This window comes from Lactuca saligna, chromosome 8, assembly GCF_052625555.1.
Source record: "Lactuca saligna cultivar CGN05327 chromosome 8, ASM5262555v1, whole genome shotgun sequence".
In the NCBI taxonomy this organism is placed as follows: domain Eukaryota; kingdom Viridiplantae; phylum Streptophyta; class Magnoliopsida; order Asterales; family Asteraceae; genus Lactuca; species Lactuca saligna.
Genome location: NC_136424.1, coordinates 262,518,114 through 262,533,369, shown reverse-complemented (window position 1 = coordinate 262,533,369; position 15,256 = coordinate 262,518,114). Strand labels below are relative to the sequence as shown.

Below are 15,256 nucleotides of genomic sequence, written 5' to 3'. Positions count from 1 at the left end.
AGGGTCAAGAAAGAGATTTTGAAGCTCCTAGATGCGGGGATGATCTATCCAATCTCGGATAGCAAGTGGGAAAGCCCAATGCAAGTCGTTCCAAAGAAGACGGGAATCACGATGGTCGAAAACAACAAAGGTATGATGGTCCCCACCCGTATGCAAAACGGGTGGAGAGTATGTATTGACTACCGTAAGCTCAATGCAAGCGCACAAAAAGATCATTTCCCATTGCCTTTCATTGACCAAATGTTAGAAAGGTTGGTCGGGAAATCTCATTATTGTTGTCTCGACGGGTATTCCGGTTTTCACCAAATCCCGGTGGCACCGGAAGACCAAAAAAAGACAACATTTACATGTCCATTTGGTACTTTTGCATACCGGAGAATTCCATTTGGATTGTGTAACGCCCCGACCACTTTCCAACGTTGTATGGTTAGTATCTTTTCGGAATACGTTGAAAACATAATTGAGGTTTCTATGGATGATTTCACGGTATATGGCAACTCTTTTCAAGAATGTTTGACTAATCCCACAAAAATTTTAAAAAGATGCATTGAAACAAACTTAGTTTTGAATTTTGAGAAATGTCATTTCATGGTGAGTCAAGGTCTCATTTTGGGTCACATTGTGTCTAAAAAATGAATTGAGGTAGATAAGGCCAAAATTGATGTTATTCAAAGCTTACCTTACCTGTCTTGTGTTCAGGAAGTTCGTTCTTTTTTGGGCCATGCAGGTTTCTACCGAAGTTTCATCAAGGATTTTTCAAAGATAACAAGACCGATGTGCCAACTCCTGCAAAAGGAGGTTGATTTCGAGTTCAATGAGGCGTGTAAAGAAGCTTTTCACAAGCTCAAAGAGTTGCGTACCTCCACTCCCATCATGCAAGCACCAAATTGGGATCTCCCCTTTGAGATCATGTGTGATGCAAGTAACTATGCGATAGGCGCTGTTTTGGGTCAAAAGAATGGGAGGGCCTCCCACGTGATCTATTATGCATCAAGGACACTAGACAATGCTCAAAGCAACTACTTTACCATGAAGATGGAGTTATTGGCTATAGTGTTCTCTTTGGAGAAGTTTCGGTAATATCTACTTGGCACCAAAGTTATAGTGTATTTGGATCATGCGGCTCTCAAGTACTTGATGACAAAGAAAGATACAAAACCGAGAGTCATCCGGTGGATCCTATTGTTACAAGAATTTGACTTGGAAATCCGGGACAAGAACGGATGCGAGAACCTCGTTGCCGATCATCTAAGCTGGATCACTTCAAATGAAACTCCTCTCCCGTTGCGGGACGAGTTTCCGGATGAGCATCTCTTTCCCTTACTCAATCTATTTCTTAGTATGCTTCTATCGTTAACTTTTCTGTCACAAAAAGGTATCCCGACACATTCACACGTGCTCAAAAAGACAAGCTCAAAAGTGATGCAAAATACTATGTATGGGATGAGCCTTATTTGTGGAAACATTGTCCCGATCAAATCATTAAGCGATGTGTACCCCAACAAGAGCATCAATCTATTTTGCAATTCTGTCATGAATTTGCTTGTGGGGGACACTTCGGACCTAGCCGAACCTTGAGAAAGATTCTTGAATGTGGACTATTTTGGCTAACCATGTCACGCGACTGTTACTTGTTTTGCAAAAGTTGTGAACGGTGTCAAATGACGGGAAACATTTCGCAAAAGAACCAAATGCCCCAAAATCCAATCCTTGTTTGTGAAATTTTTGACGTATGGGGGATTGATTTCATGGGCCCATTTCCCGTTTCGTTTGGCAACGTTTACATCTTGCTCGCGGTTGACTATGTTTCTAAGTGGGTTAAGGCCAAAGCCACAAGATCGGATGATGCCAAAACGGTTATCGAGTTTTTAAAATCTAATGTGTTTGTGAGATTTGGTGTACCTAGGGCTTTGATTCGTGATAGAGGGAAGCACTTTTGCAACAAAATGATGGAGGCTTTATTGAAAAAGTACAACGTGACCCATCGTGTCTCTACCGCCTACCACCCTCAAACGAATGGTCAAGCGGAAGTCTCGAATTGTGAAGTGAAGTCTATTCTAGAGAAAACAGTGAACCCGACAAGGAAGGATTGGATTTTGAGGCTTGACGATGCCTTATAGGCCTATCAAACCGCTTATAAGACCCCGATAGAAATGTCGCCCTTCAGATTGGTTTTTGGAAAACCATGTCACATTCCCGTCGAATTAGAGCACCGCGCATTTTGGGCGGTCAAGCAATGTAATTTCAACATTGACGAGGCGGGAAGGCATAGGAAACTTCAACTCCAAGAGCTAGAAGAATTGAGAAATGACTCCTATGAAAATGCAAGGATTTACAAGGAGAAAACGAAGCTCTTCCACGACAAGTCGATCACCCGGAAGCATTTTGAACCAGGGCATTGGATCTTACTATACCATTCACGATTGAAGTTATTTCCAGGAAAGCTAAGGTCAAGATGGATTGGACCTTTTGTTGTGATAAAGACCTTTGACCTTGGGACGGTGGAAATTCAAAGTGAAAAGACGGGAAAAATTTTCAAAGTCAATGGGCACTGGTTGAAGCCATTCTATGAAGGTTTCAGTGCTAATTCCCTTGAAATCATCCATTTGGATGTCCAGATGTGTGGAAGAAAGCTAGGAAGACGTCTCGCCAAAGACATTAAAGAAGGGCATTTTTGGAAAGCAATGTGCTTTCACCATTTTTCAAATTCAAATAAATCATTTTGCAAAGCGTTTTTTTTGGGATTCAAATAAATTTTTGAAAGGTTTCACCAATCGTTCCCCGTTTTACTCCAAATTTTGTCAAATTTTTGAAACCGGGCCTTACGGGGATCGTTTTCGCTTAAAAATCATGTTTTTTGGAAAAATCTCATTTTTGATGTGCAGGCATACCCGCGGCCCGTATGGAACAAAGATCAGAAGGTCTAGAGGTTTTCTCAGCAATTCGACATGGCTAGCTTGCAGCCCGAGCCTTACCCGCGTGGATGTTTCGAAGCAAACTTGGAATTTTTTGAGCAATTAGTTCCCACGACCAGCCCGCGGCCCGAGTGCCACCCGTGTAGAAGGATACCTTGTTCGCTGTTGGATCTGCTAGGTATTGGAGGCTAGACACAGCCAGCACGCGGCTCGCGCCCTGCCCACGTGTTGGTCATTTGGCTGATTTCTTGGAGCTGTTGATTGCTTTGACTTTTGTTGACCAAGGGGTTTAATGAGTTGACCAACATTGACCCAGGTTTGACCCTTCTTGACCATAGATTAAACTCCTCCTTCCTTCTTCTTCCTCATTCAAACTCTACAAATTTCTCCATTCTCTACCTAGAAGCTCAAGAACACTAAACCTATTTCTCACAAAAATCCATTTTCCCGGAGTTCTACCGCTCGGAATCTCATGAAACCACCACCATTCTTCGCCATTTTTCACGCTCTACAAACCCCACCCAAATTCCGGTCCGATCTGTGGGCGGAATTCCGGGCGCCACCACCACCTTCTTTCGCGTTTTCCGGCCAACTCCAGCCACCATTGGAAATTCCGAGCAAAGGGTTTTGTTTCTCTCCTCAAGGGCTTTGTAACCATCCCAATCTATCCACAAAAACTCACGAAAATTTTCCGTCTAATTCCGGGTGCCGCGACTCCATTCGCCAGAAAGTCATCTTGAAACTTGTTTGTGGGGTTGTTTTAGCGATTAAAGCGTCAAATACGGAGCAAAATTGCAAGCTTGGGGTATGTCTTGACGAAATCTTTTTGGTGGCACTAATTCATCCCAGGTCTAGGAAATTGGGTAATTTCACTCCTTTCACTTGATTATTTACACCTCAATTTCCCGTTTGTTGTTGGTATTGTGTACCTTTGTTGTGGTTTGACAGTTATTATTGATAGAATTTTGTCCCAAATAAATGTCTAAGCGTGCAAAGACGGGGACGGGAGCTACTTCCTTTAAAGGAGGGTCAAAAGGAAAATCCAAGGATCCCCTGTTTCGTTTGTTGAATAGCGAGGACCGTCAAACTTATGATTTTCTCGTTTCAAATAAACGTCAACTCAAGTCAACAAAATTCCTCCATATGGAATCTTTTGCTAGGCTTGGGGTACTCGATGGAGTCCAAACGTTATTTAACAACATCGGGTCGATTCAGTTCCTCTATAACCGCACCACCACCTATGTTGAACCCACCTTAGAATTTCTTGCCACATTCAATCCTGAGGAGGAAGCCCAAACCGTCACCTTCCAAATGCTTGGTGAGAAACGATCTCTACCGCATCAGGTCGTGAACGCTCTGATGGGCGCTCCAGTGGACAACCTATATTACCAACAAGACCCATGGCCCAGAAACTTCAATGAACATTACTTTTGGCAACAAATTACCAACGAGCCACAATATTCATTGTCTTCGTCAAAGGCCTCCACCATAATTCACCCATGTTTGCGCCTAACGCATCGAGTTCTCACATGCACCATTTTCTCCCGCTCAGAAGTGGGACAAATTTCAAAGGCGGAATATTTTTTCTTTGGTGCATGACTCATGAGAACGGTCTGCGGCAGGATTTTGCCTCCTTTTTCTTCACCAAGTGTTACAACCTCACAACTATGGACAAAGGAGTCATTTTCATTGGGGGATTAATCACCCTCATTGCATCTCGGCCACCGCTTCAACAACTGTAGGATATACTATAGTAATGGATGTTCTTAGCCTTGCGGTCACTACCGCTGAGAGGATCACACTTGAGCATGCTTGAACTGTTAGGATGAAACATTGGTGCTTGTCCCCGAGTAGAATCCATATCTGGTCTCCACACATGGTCATTTTCACACTTAGGCCATTCAGATTATATCAATACCCTTTCGGTTTCACTTACACACCTTTGGGAACCAAATTTTGAGTCAAAGGGTTTTCTTGTTAAAAATTTCGATTGTTAATACATTACCTTCATGTGTTTAAAAAAAAACAAAAAAAACAAAACAAAAAAAAAAGCAAAAAGAAGCATGCAAATTTTCAATTGAAACTATCTTAGATAGGTGGCCGGTTCAATTATTAAACAAATTTCCCAACATCTTGGTCACCCGGCGTTTGATATTCATTTGTATAGGTCTGTTTTATTGTATATAGATTGAGTTGTTTTTTTTTCTCTCGCAAATTGGTGATGTTAGGGAGACTATCGAGTTGGATACTACGGAAGGTTTGGGCCAACACTAAGTGAACTAATTCCTACAACGGTGCCCGAGCGATTAAACCTAGTTACACATGAGAGAAACCGGTAGACGTGAGATCAAAATGTGCACTTAAAGAAGAGCTCAACCCGAGCCCATCCAGTTGCTTTCTCCCTACTACAGATGTTCTTCATTGTATGCATGTTCCATTGAGGCTGTGACTGCTCATCCCTCCTTACTCACCTAAAGGAGTTGTCCTGGCTGTGGTTTATGGTTCCATTGTCATCGGACGAAAAATTTGTGAGATAGCAGCGAGATCAATTTTGACCATGTTGACTAACGTCAAAAAGGTTCCATGGTTCTATCCATTCTTTTTATTTCTAGGGTAGTTCATCCCAAGTTCATTTTAGTCTTGTCTTACTTAAGGACAAGTAAGGTGTAAGCTTGGGGTGATTTGATAGCTTCATTTTATTTACTTCTTTTTATAATTTTTTAGCACATTCCATTCGCATTTTAGTTAATTTCCATGCATATTTTTCTTTTTGTTATCTTTATGACCATTTAAGGTATTTTCTAGTTTCTTAAGCATTATTGCAGATTTTAAGGAAACTAGCAGAGCGGGACTTTTGGGAGGCGATTGGACTTGAAGAGAAATGGGGATTTCGTGCTTGATGGCTATGGAGGTGATTCATGGAGTGGGCTTGTCTATTGCTTGAAGGCTCAGAAGTGTTGAACTTTAAATTTGAAAGGGCGCGAGAGAATTCTTGAGTGTGCATGATCGATGTTTAGGAGTTTGCGGAAGTTTTGAGTGATGTGGAAAGACAAGTTGGGCTTAAGTTGAAGAAATATTGAAGAAAAATGGACTAGGACCTGGCTGGATCTAAATTGGACCAATGGATTAGCTTTGGGGGACAAAGACTTGAAGGAAGCCCAAAAATCCCGTCGAAGCCCGCAGCCCGCGTAAGATTACTCGCGGCCCGCGTGGATTCTTGACAAGGGCAATTTCGGGATTTTGCTAAGATCTCTATATTGGGAAGGTTGGTGTGCCTCTTTAGCCTCATCTTGAAGGTCCGAGTTTGACTTGTTCTCTCTGGAGTTTGGAGTGCTTTTGATGGCCAAGAACACCTCAAGAACATCTTGATTTCACCTCTTGATTATTGTAAAATGTTTGGTACAATCTCATCTAACTTTTCTTCTTTGAGTTTAGTCATGCTTGGCTAAACAAATCTTGGTTGATTTCTTGTTGAATCCTTTGAACTTTTGTTGAATGTTGAAGAATTCATGAACTTATTCTTAAATCTTTATGGATATGTTTTGTGTTTTATCATTTTATCACTACTAGTATGTTTTATTCATGAGTTTAAATGTGTTTGTGGTGATTAGTTGGCTAATTTCTTGATTAAGTAAATGATCCTCAAATTAGTAAGCAACAAATGATTTTTGTGTTGTTTTTGCTTCACACAATCATAAAAACATTTTCTCCAACATGGTAGTGAAAGCAATTGACTCCTCTTAGATTTGGTGACTTTTTGGTTCTTAATGCTAGTTGACTTTCACTGATTACATGCTATTTGGAATTTGTGACTTTGACTAAGGAAATTGTTATGAGCTTCTCTAGCCATTTCAACAATTAAGAAAAGTCTAGGTAATCTCAAGCTTCTTGGATTACCATAACCAAATTAAGGATTTAAATCAAAGTATTGCATCATTGGATTCTAATGATTTGTTCATCAAAAGTCAAAGTGAAGAAACTTTAAGTCAACCATTTCTCCCATAATGATTTTACATCAAATCCTTATTTTTATTGAAATCGTCTATTTAAATCATAGTTAACTCTAGCTTGTTTCAAGTATTGAAATCGTATATTATTATAAGCGACAAACATCAAACGACTTTTTGCGCGCGCGCACACACACACACACACACACACACACACACACATATATATATATATATATATATATATATATATATATATATATATATATATATGGTTAAGTTCAAATGAGAACACTATTTAATGTGAGAAAGTGAGAACACTACTTTATGTTACTATTCTACTATGAATTTTGTATATACAACGATATGACATTATTCATCAACAAATATACGAACAATCACACATTAGTATTCACATTAAAATTTTGTATGTACAACTTTTTGACATTATTCATCACCGAATATATGAACAATCACATATTTAACATTCAGATTAGAGTTTACTAAATTACTACACATATATAAAAATTTTATAGTAGAATAGCAATATAAAATTGAATATATACATATTATAATTACTACAATACTATACATATTAAATTCATAGTAGAATAGTAACATAAAGTAGTGTTCTCACGTTCTCACATTAAATAGTGTTCTCATTTGAACTTAACCATATATATATATATATATATATATATATATATATATATATATATAGAGAGAGAGAGAGAGAAAGAGAGTTAGGGAATATGTGGTTGTCATGTAGCTAATATTAGGTATAGAACTCGTAAAACTATGCAGTTTAAACTAAAAATTTCAAAAACATTAGAGATCTTTGACTTAATTGTACCCCTAAAATCTATTATTTCCTAAATTCAATCCCACCAATCCTCTCCTTCACCATAACCGTGCAACTAAACCTAAAACAACAACTATAGAAAAAAAAAAAAAAAAAAAAAAAAAAAAAAAAAAAAAAAACCTTAGGGATGCTAGTTCAAATCGGACAAGTTGACCATTGTTTGCAGCAATGACTATTTTATTATTATTTGAATTTAGTAAAAAATAAATAATTCTATATTGCACTAAATGAGATATTCATTTCGATACAAACTCATTAGTCCTTATTTGCATATCCAAGGATACTGGAATTAATGCATCATAGATCATTGTTTGTGATAAATTTTAGCCTACTGCAGTGTTCATTTAATGAAATACATTAGAGTTGATTTTGATGAAAATATGAAAAACTAAGAATTCGAAAACCTAAATATTAGGGATAAATATTTGAAGTAATTTTAATAAAACTACGTAGTTTAGGTGGTTCTGTATATACATTACAACCATATATTCACTTTTCCATATATATATGGGAAAAGTGAATATGGGGTTGTCATGTATGTAATATTAGGTATAGAACCATCAAAATTGACTTCATTTTGATTAAAAAACACAATTTTTTCCATTGTTAACTTCTTCCTATTATTTTTGAGTTCATATTATTTCCGATTTAATAAATTATCCTCAACATCTATGTATTTCGAATGTGTTGTTTTCATTAGATCTCTAGAAGGCTTCATAACTTTCTTTGACACCTACCATATGTACACTTGCATGGTTCTTTTTGATGTGTTATGGGAAGAAGTTTATTGAGTTTTTAATGAACAATTTTAATCTTTCACTATAGTTTTCTATATTAAATTTGAATATGAAGGCTTATAGGTAATTCAAAATGTATTCTTATACATGGTTTGTGGTGCAAAATTAAATATTTAAAACTCCATAAAAATATATACAAATCCTATCATCTAGTCTAATAGAGGATACAAGAAAGATAGCACAGAGATTTGATTACATTTAGTTAATATTATTTAGTTCTTGATGGTTCTATACCTAATATTAGGTACATAACAGCCACATATTCCCTAAGCCATGTATATATATATATATATATATATATATATATATATATATATATATATATATATATATATATATATATAATATTCGGTACATAGCAACCACATATTCCCTAAGCCCTATATGTATATATATATATATATATATATATATATATATATATATATATATATATATATATCTCAAGCCACACGTGTTTGTCTTTCACAGGAGTTAAATCCCCAAATAAGCATTTGCGTTTTCGCATTTATCACTATAATTTATCACTTTTAACTATTTACAAAATATTTTTTTGTTTTTTAAGTGGAACTGAAATTTATATTTGAGTTGATATTGTAATGTTATATTTAAGTTAACAATTTAAGTATTTTGTCCAAAATGTTCAAAAGTTGTAGCTTTATATTGATAATGGTTTACATATAACAATATATTAAATCTAATAAATTAAGTATAGTATGTTAAAAGTTAAAGACATAACTTTATAAGTAAAAGTAAATATATTATTTTAAAATTAAAATTTAGTTCATTTATGATTACACTTTAGGTTTGATATTTATTTAACCTTATTAACCAACTTATAATCATTATTAGAAAGAAATTGAAAAGTCATGGGAGTTTCAAATGAATGTGGTGAAAGAAAAAATGCTTCCTTTATAAGTATGCTAGGCGAATCCCCAAGTGTTGCGCGAGAATAGAATTATATAGTTAAAATAATATTTTTTGGCAAATTATTATTTAATATTTCTACTTTGAAATAAAATATTAGTAGTAAAGCAAACATATAGTTAATATATGAGTTTTATTAAACATTACATTTTAATTGTTAAGTCATTGTGATATATACAATTATTTGATAATTTTATAAACCGTTTAAAACTGTGTAGATTATATATCAAATAAATGATAATATGATGGGTAACAAAACATATGAACAAAAATATGAACTGCAACTTTTAGTAACATAAAAATAGAAAAACATTTATTATAACATTTGTATTAAAAAAGATATATATACAGCGAATAATAAAAAATATGAAAAATAAACACTATAACTTTTAATAACATAAAAACACTAAAACATTGGTTATAGCATTTATATTAACTCTTCATATTTAAATCACAAATATCTTCAAATACATTAATGTTTTTAATGAGCAAAACTTTACAACCTTATAAAAGAAAGGAAAATAAAAAGCTATTAGTTATTACTAATTAATATTCATAAGTTAAAAACTCTTAAATTGTAACTAATAAATATACATAAATTAGAAAACTCTTGAGTTGTAGTGTGAGGTTCAAATGAATGCGGTACTTAGAAATGTATATTTATTATTATTATTATTATTATTATTATTATTATTATTATTATTATTATTATTATTATTATATTATATTCGTCTAAATAATTGGCTTTGATGCATCATTTTAATCCCTTCATTATTAAACATAAAGTTATTTAATTATAAATTTATAACATACGTGGGTGCATGTACATGTTAAACAAATCACATAATATATATATATATATATATATATATATATATATATATATATATATATATATATATATATATATATATATATATATATTCTTGTCGTAATAATATGGATAAATTGCTTTCATATGAAGAGCATATCATGATAAGTCTATCATAATTACCTATCAAATGTTCAAAATTATGTTATTTTTTAAATATTGTATTTTAAATATGTTGTGTAGGATAACTTAATAAAAAAAATAATAGAAAATAAACATAATCAAAATAGAAAAACTACAATCAAATAAATAAGAAAATTTGGTGGTTGAATATATAAATAAAAATGTTACATAAACATACATTTAAATAAAAAAAAAAAACTAATATTCGTCAACTTTGCTCAAACAAAAAAACCTATATCCATTTTATGAGTCTTTTTTCTTCATTTAACACCATTCAACTATAGAAACTTGATGACCATTCTTCACTAACCTGTAATCAAAATATTTTTCTTAAAAAAGAAGAATCATAAAGATATTCCAAGCAATACATTGATGTTTGGAGAGTTACATTCATGATTGAGTAATACACACAAATCACATAAAAAAAATTAAATGATAAACTGAATAAAGAAAGAATAGAAAAGTTTCATTTGTTTTGGTTGAAAGAAAAAATCATATTATAATTACCATCGATGCGACATAACCCGATTCTTCAAATCATCATATTTGGATCGTGAATGCTTCAACTATATGAAAACTTTTAAATCGCAATATCTTCAAATCCTTTTTACATGTAAGATTTGATATAACACAAAAGACACAAAAGATTTGCTTCTTTATAATAAACTTTTCACTAAATGCTAATTAAACATAATATACGTTATAAAACTTTTGAGTGCTAAATCATAATTAAGAAAACTTTTGAGTTGCATTAGTTAAAAAATGAGGTTTCAAATGAATGTGGTTTGAGAAAGTTAAAAAATAGGATTTCAAATGCATGATATTCAAGAAAGAATGCTAGCTTTATAAGTATGTATGTTAATGATATATATATATATATATATATATATATATATATATATATATATATATATATATATATATATATATATATAATGTGTTCTAAATGGTTCATTGAGATTTTGGTTCTTTGAGATTTTAAATCCTGTCATAAACAAACATATGAATTAGGCCATATGATTAAAAAAACGTGTGTTTATCATTTAAAAAAGGTTACAAACATGCAAATTAATAAAGTAATAATATTAAATGTTTTTATGAAATCATAAAAACAATAAAATAAATAAATAAATAAATAAATAATATATATATATATATATATATATATATATATATATATATATATATATATATATATATATATATATAATGCCATAAAAACTAAGATAATATATAATTGTAGTAAGTTTAATATTTGATAAATTAATAAAAATTTAAAATATAAGAAAATTAAGTAAATAGAAAGAAATATATAGAATAAAAAGGTTATGGTTATGTTTGACGTATAAACTGAAATGGTAAGTGATAATTGAAAAATTAACTAATAAAAAATAATATTAGTTAAAAGTTAGCTGTAATATATAAAATAATATAAAAAACTATTTTAAAATTAATTAAAGATATGTTTTAGAATGTTTTATGAAGTTCTTGAAAGCTATTAGAAGTAATTACAAAAAAATAACAATAATAAAAAAACTTTTTTAAGATACTATTTGGTTTCAGGTTATAAAAAAAATCAAAAACTAAATTAATTTATCATCTAAGTGTGGCATGTCAAACATAACTTAATTTTATAGGAAAAAAACAAAATGTGTAATTAATAAATTGTAAATAATTTATATAAAATGTTAATCTTTTATATTTTAATAAAAAAAAAAGTGAAATCTACCTTATCTCTTCTACTAAATAAAACTTGAACTTGCCACTTGTCCATTTTCTACATGCCCTCTTTGTCACGTCACATTTTTCTAAACCTTCAGCGTATACTTTCCTACTGATGTATTATCTATGATTTCTAATTAATTCTCATATCACATTTAAATAATTTCGTTTTTGATTAAGTAATCTCTTAGGATGCGTTTAGTTGGAGAAAAATAGTCGTTTTTCGGAAAAAAAAAATAATAATAAAAAAAATCAGGAAATATGAGACTTTTGAAAACGCATTTTGGTTCGTCTATTTTTCTAAATTTTTCACGGAAAATGAAAAATTTTCCGTTTTCTAAAATTATAAAGAAGTTGAAAACTTTTGGTAAACCAAAAATTTTTGTTTTCAACATTTTCAAATTCCAAAATATTTCTAAAATATAAACACACACTTACTCCAACCTCTACCTACCCTCACCTTAACACCCCAACCCACCCATTCCCATTCCCAAGCCCACCCCCACCCCCACAAACACACACACACACTCACACATACACCCATAAACCCCTACTCTCTCACACACACACACACCCACAAATACAAACCCACTCAACCCCACACTTACACCTACAACCCCCCCCTACACACACACACACACACATACACAGACAAACATATACACCCACCCCCACCCCCATAATACATACAGACGCACACACACACACCCACCCAACACCACTACCACAATCACCGACCTATCATCAGCATCAGCATCACCACCACTAACCCATCACCCGTATCACCATTGTCGCCGCAATCACCACCACCACTATCTGTCATTACCGCCATCATTGCCATCATCGACACCACCAATGCCCCCTCCGGTGCCCCCACCCCCACCCTACTACCACTACCGTTTTCTAAAAATGAAAACTGATAGAAATATACACATCTAAACACGTTTTCTAATTTTCTAAAACTGAAAATGAAAAATGAATAAGCTTTAACTAAACGCGTTTTCTAAATTTTCCAATGAAAACTGAAAATGAAAAACAAAAACTGAAAGGGAAAAACGAAAAACAGAAAATGAAAATTGTTTTTCTGTAACTAAACACAACTTTAATTCTTGGGATGCATATCAATTACATCTCTTTAAACCTATGGAAACGTGGGACATATATAATTTCATTTTTCATAATCCCGATTTACCAGCTAGCGATCATGGAGTAATCCCCTTTCCAGTTTCCATGTATATGGCCTTGATTTGCTAAATAATTACCTATAACTAAGCGAGTTCAACATTTCAATTATCAATGAGTAAATTAAAACATAAAATTAGAGAAGGTGTTAGTGTAGCTGGAAGAATCAATTTCATCGACTTTACTTGTTAGTAATTGTTATGTGGATTTGTCATATAGCAAATATATATATATATATATATATATATATATATATATATATATATATATATATATATATATATATATATATATATATATATATATATATATATATATATATATGGTGTTCCAATTATCTTCTTGATACCACAAGAGTAAACAATCTAGTTTAGAATAGAGGTGACGAGAAATGGCTGGTTTCATACATGTTGAACTTCTTTTTAGAATGATGAGATGTTGAAATGGCCACAAATATAAATAATTGTATAAACTTCTAAGAGATAGTCATATTACAGGTTTTATGGTAGTAAGGTTACTATTAAATAATAGCTACTAATCATTTCTTTTAACCTTTTCTTTCTTACTTTTTTATATAATTTCCTGTCTGTATCAATGAAAATATCAATTCATAGTTCTTGAATTTTGTTGTAAGGAACCGTAAAAAAAGATACATTGGGAAACCACTTTTGTTTGTAATGTGTTAAAATTGATGCACGACATTGATATGTATTCTTTTCAATTTTCTTAGTATTTTTGATTTTATTAGTTTTGAGTTGTATCACATACCTCTCTCTGTCATAAATTGCATCCATAGGTGTTCAAATGTAGCTTGTGCAGGAAATATTGAGGAGTACACGGAGATTCTCTTGGATGTTATATAATTTTATATACCTTTATACATATTTAAAGCTATCCACAAGTAAGTATGACGATATTTTCCTAGAAAATGGGTTTTAGCAACTCATTAGTGTTGATAAGCTTCGATAAACAACTAATCAATGGCCTGCTAAATAATATAGAGTCAACAGTTGCACTGTTTTATTCTGATTATCATTAATCACTGTTGTTCATGGCCATCATTTTCTTAAACTTTATTTTAGTTGGATCAATTAATATTTTCACATGTAGATCCATGTTACTCAAAGGACGAACATTTTTTTTTGAATTTAGTATATGTTGCAAAACGAAAGAAATATAACGAATCCAATCGATTGTGCTTTTTTTCTTTTGTTAGTAGTCACTTTGTTTTTTCCCCATATAGTGAAATGATAATATACTTATGTGTTGCTTTGTAACGGTGGTTATCTATTAACTCTTCTTGAATGTAACAAATTGATTGGAAAAATCCTAAATAGTCACAAGATAAGAGATTTTTTTGTTAATATGTATGGCAATAATGGTCCTTTTGAACCGATGAGTGATGTTGGAGAGTAAAGTTAAAAAAATATTTTAAACATATATTTCAAAAAACAAGTATATATATTTACTAACTTTAACATAATTGATCTTTAATTACATCGATTTTTTATCATATGAATGAATTATAATTATCATATCTATATCCATCTAATTTATAATTCATCAATCATTGTTTTTACGGGTTATAAATTAACGATAGATATAATTATCAGAAAATCTTCCATTGGTAACTTGGATTAAGATTATCCGATTTTTTTATCCAATTCTTTCTGTTGATTTTCGTTTGCTAATGCCTTCAATCGGTTTTTGTTTGGTATATTGTTTTCATATAATATAATGCATATGAACTTTATTTTCGGTACTTTTATTTAATACTTGTTAGTGTGATACTTCTAGTCATTTTAACTTGATAAAATTTTGTAGTTAAAAATTAAAAATTGATTTTATTATTTTTTAAGGAACTCTATTTAAGACCAAATCAGAGAATCAGATATATTTTGACACATAAG

At 32.2% G+C, this 15,256-nt stretch overlaps 1 protein-coding gene across 1 annotated transcript; it reads left to right on the top strand.

Annotated features, from left to right (window-relative positions):
* Positions 1 to 2,153: 2,153 nt before the first annotated feature.
* On the top strand, positions 2,154 to 2,753 carry LOC145010635 (uncharacterized). Its single transcript, XM_078969154.1, has one exon. It carries the CDS (start codon positions 2,154 to 2,156, stop codon positions 2,751 to 2,753), a length of 600 nt encoding a protein of 199 aa, XP_078825280.1.
* The last annotated feature ends 12,503 nt before the right edge of the window (positions 2,754 to 15,256 follow it).

Excerpts from the sequence above, each read along its gene's own strand:
- LOC145010635 (XM_078969154.1), top strand. The coding sequence starts at position 2,154 with ATGTCGCCCTTCAGATTGGTTTTTGGAAAACCATGTCACATTCCCGTC.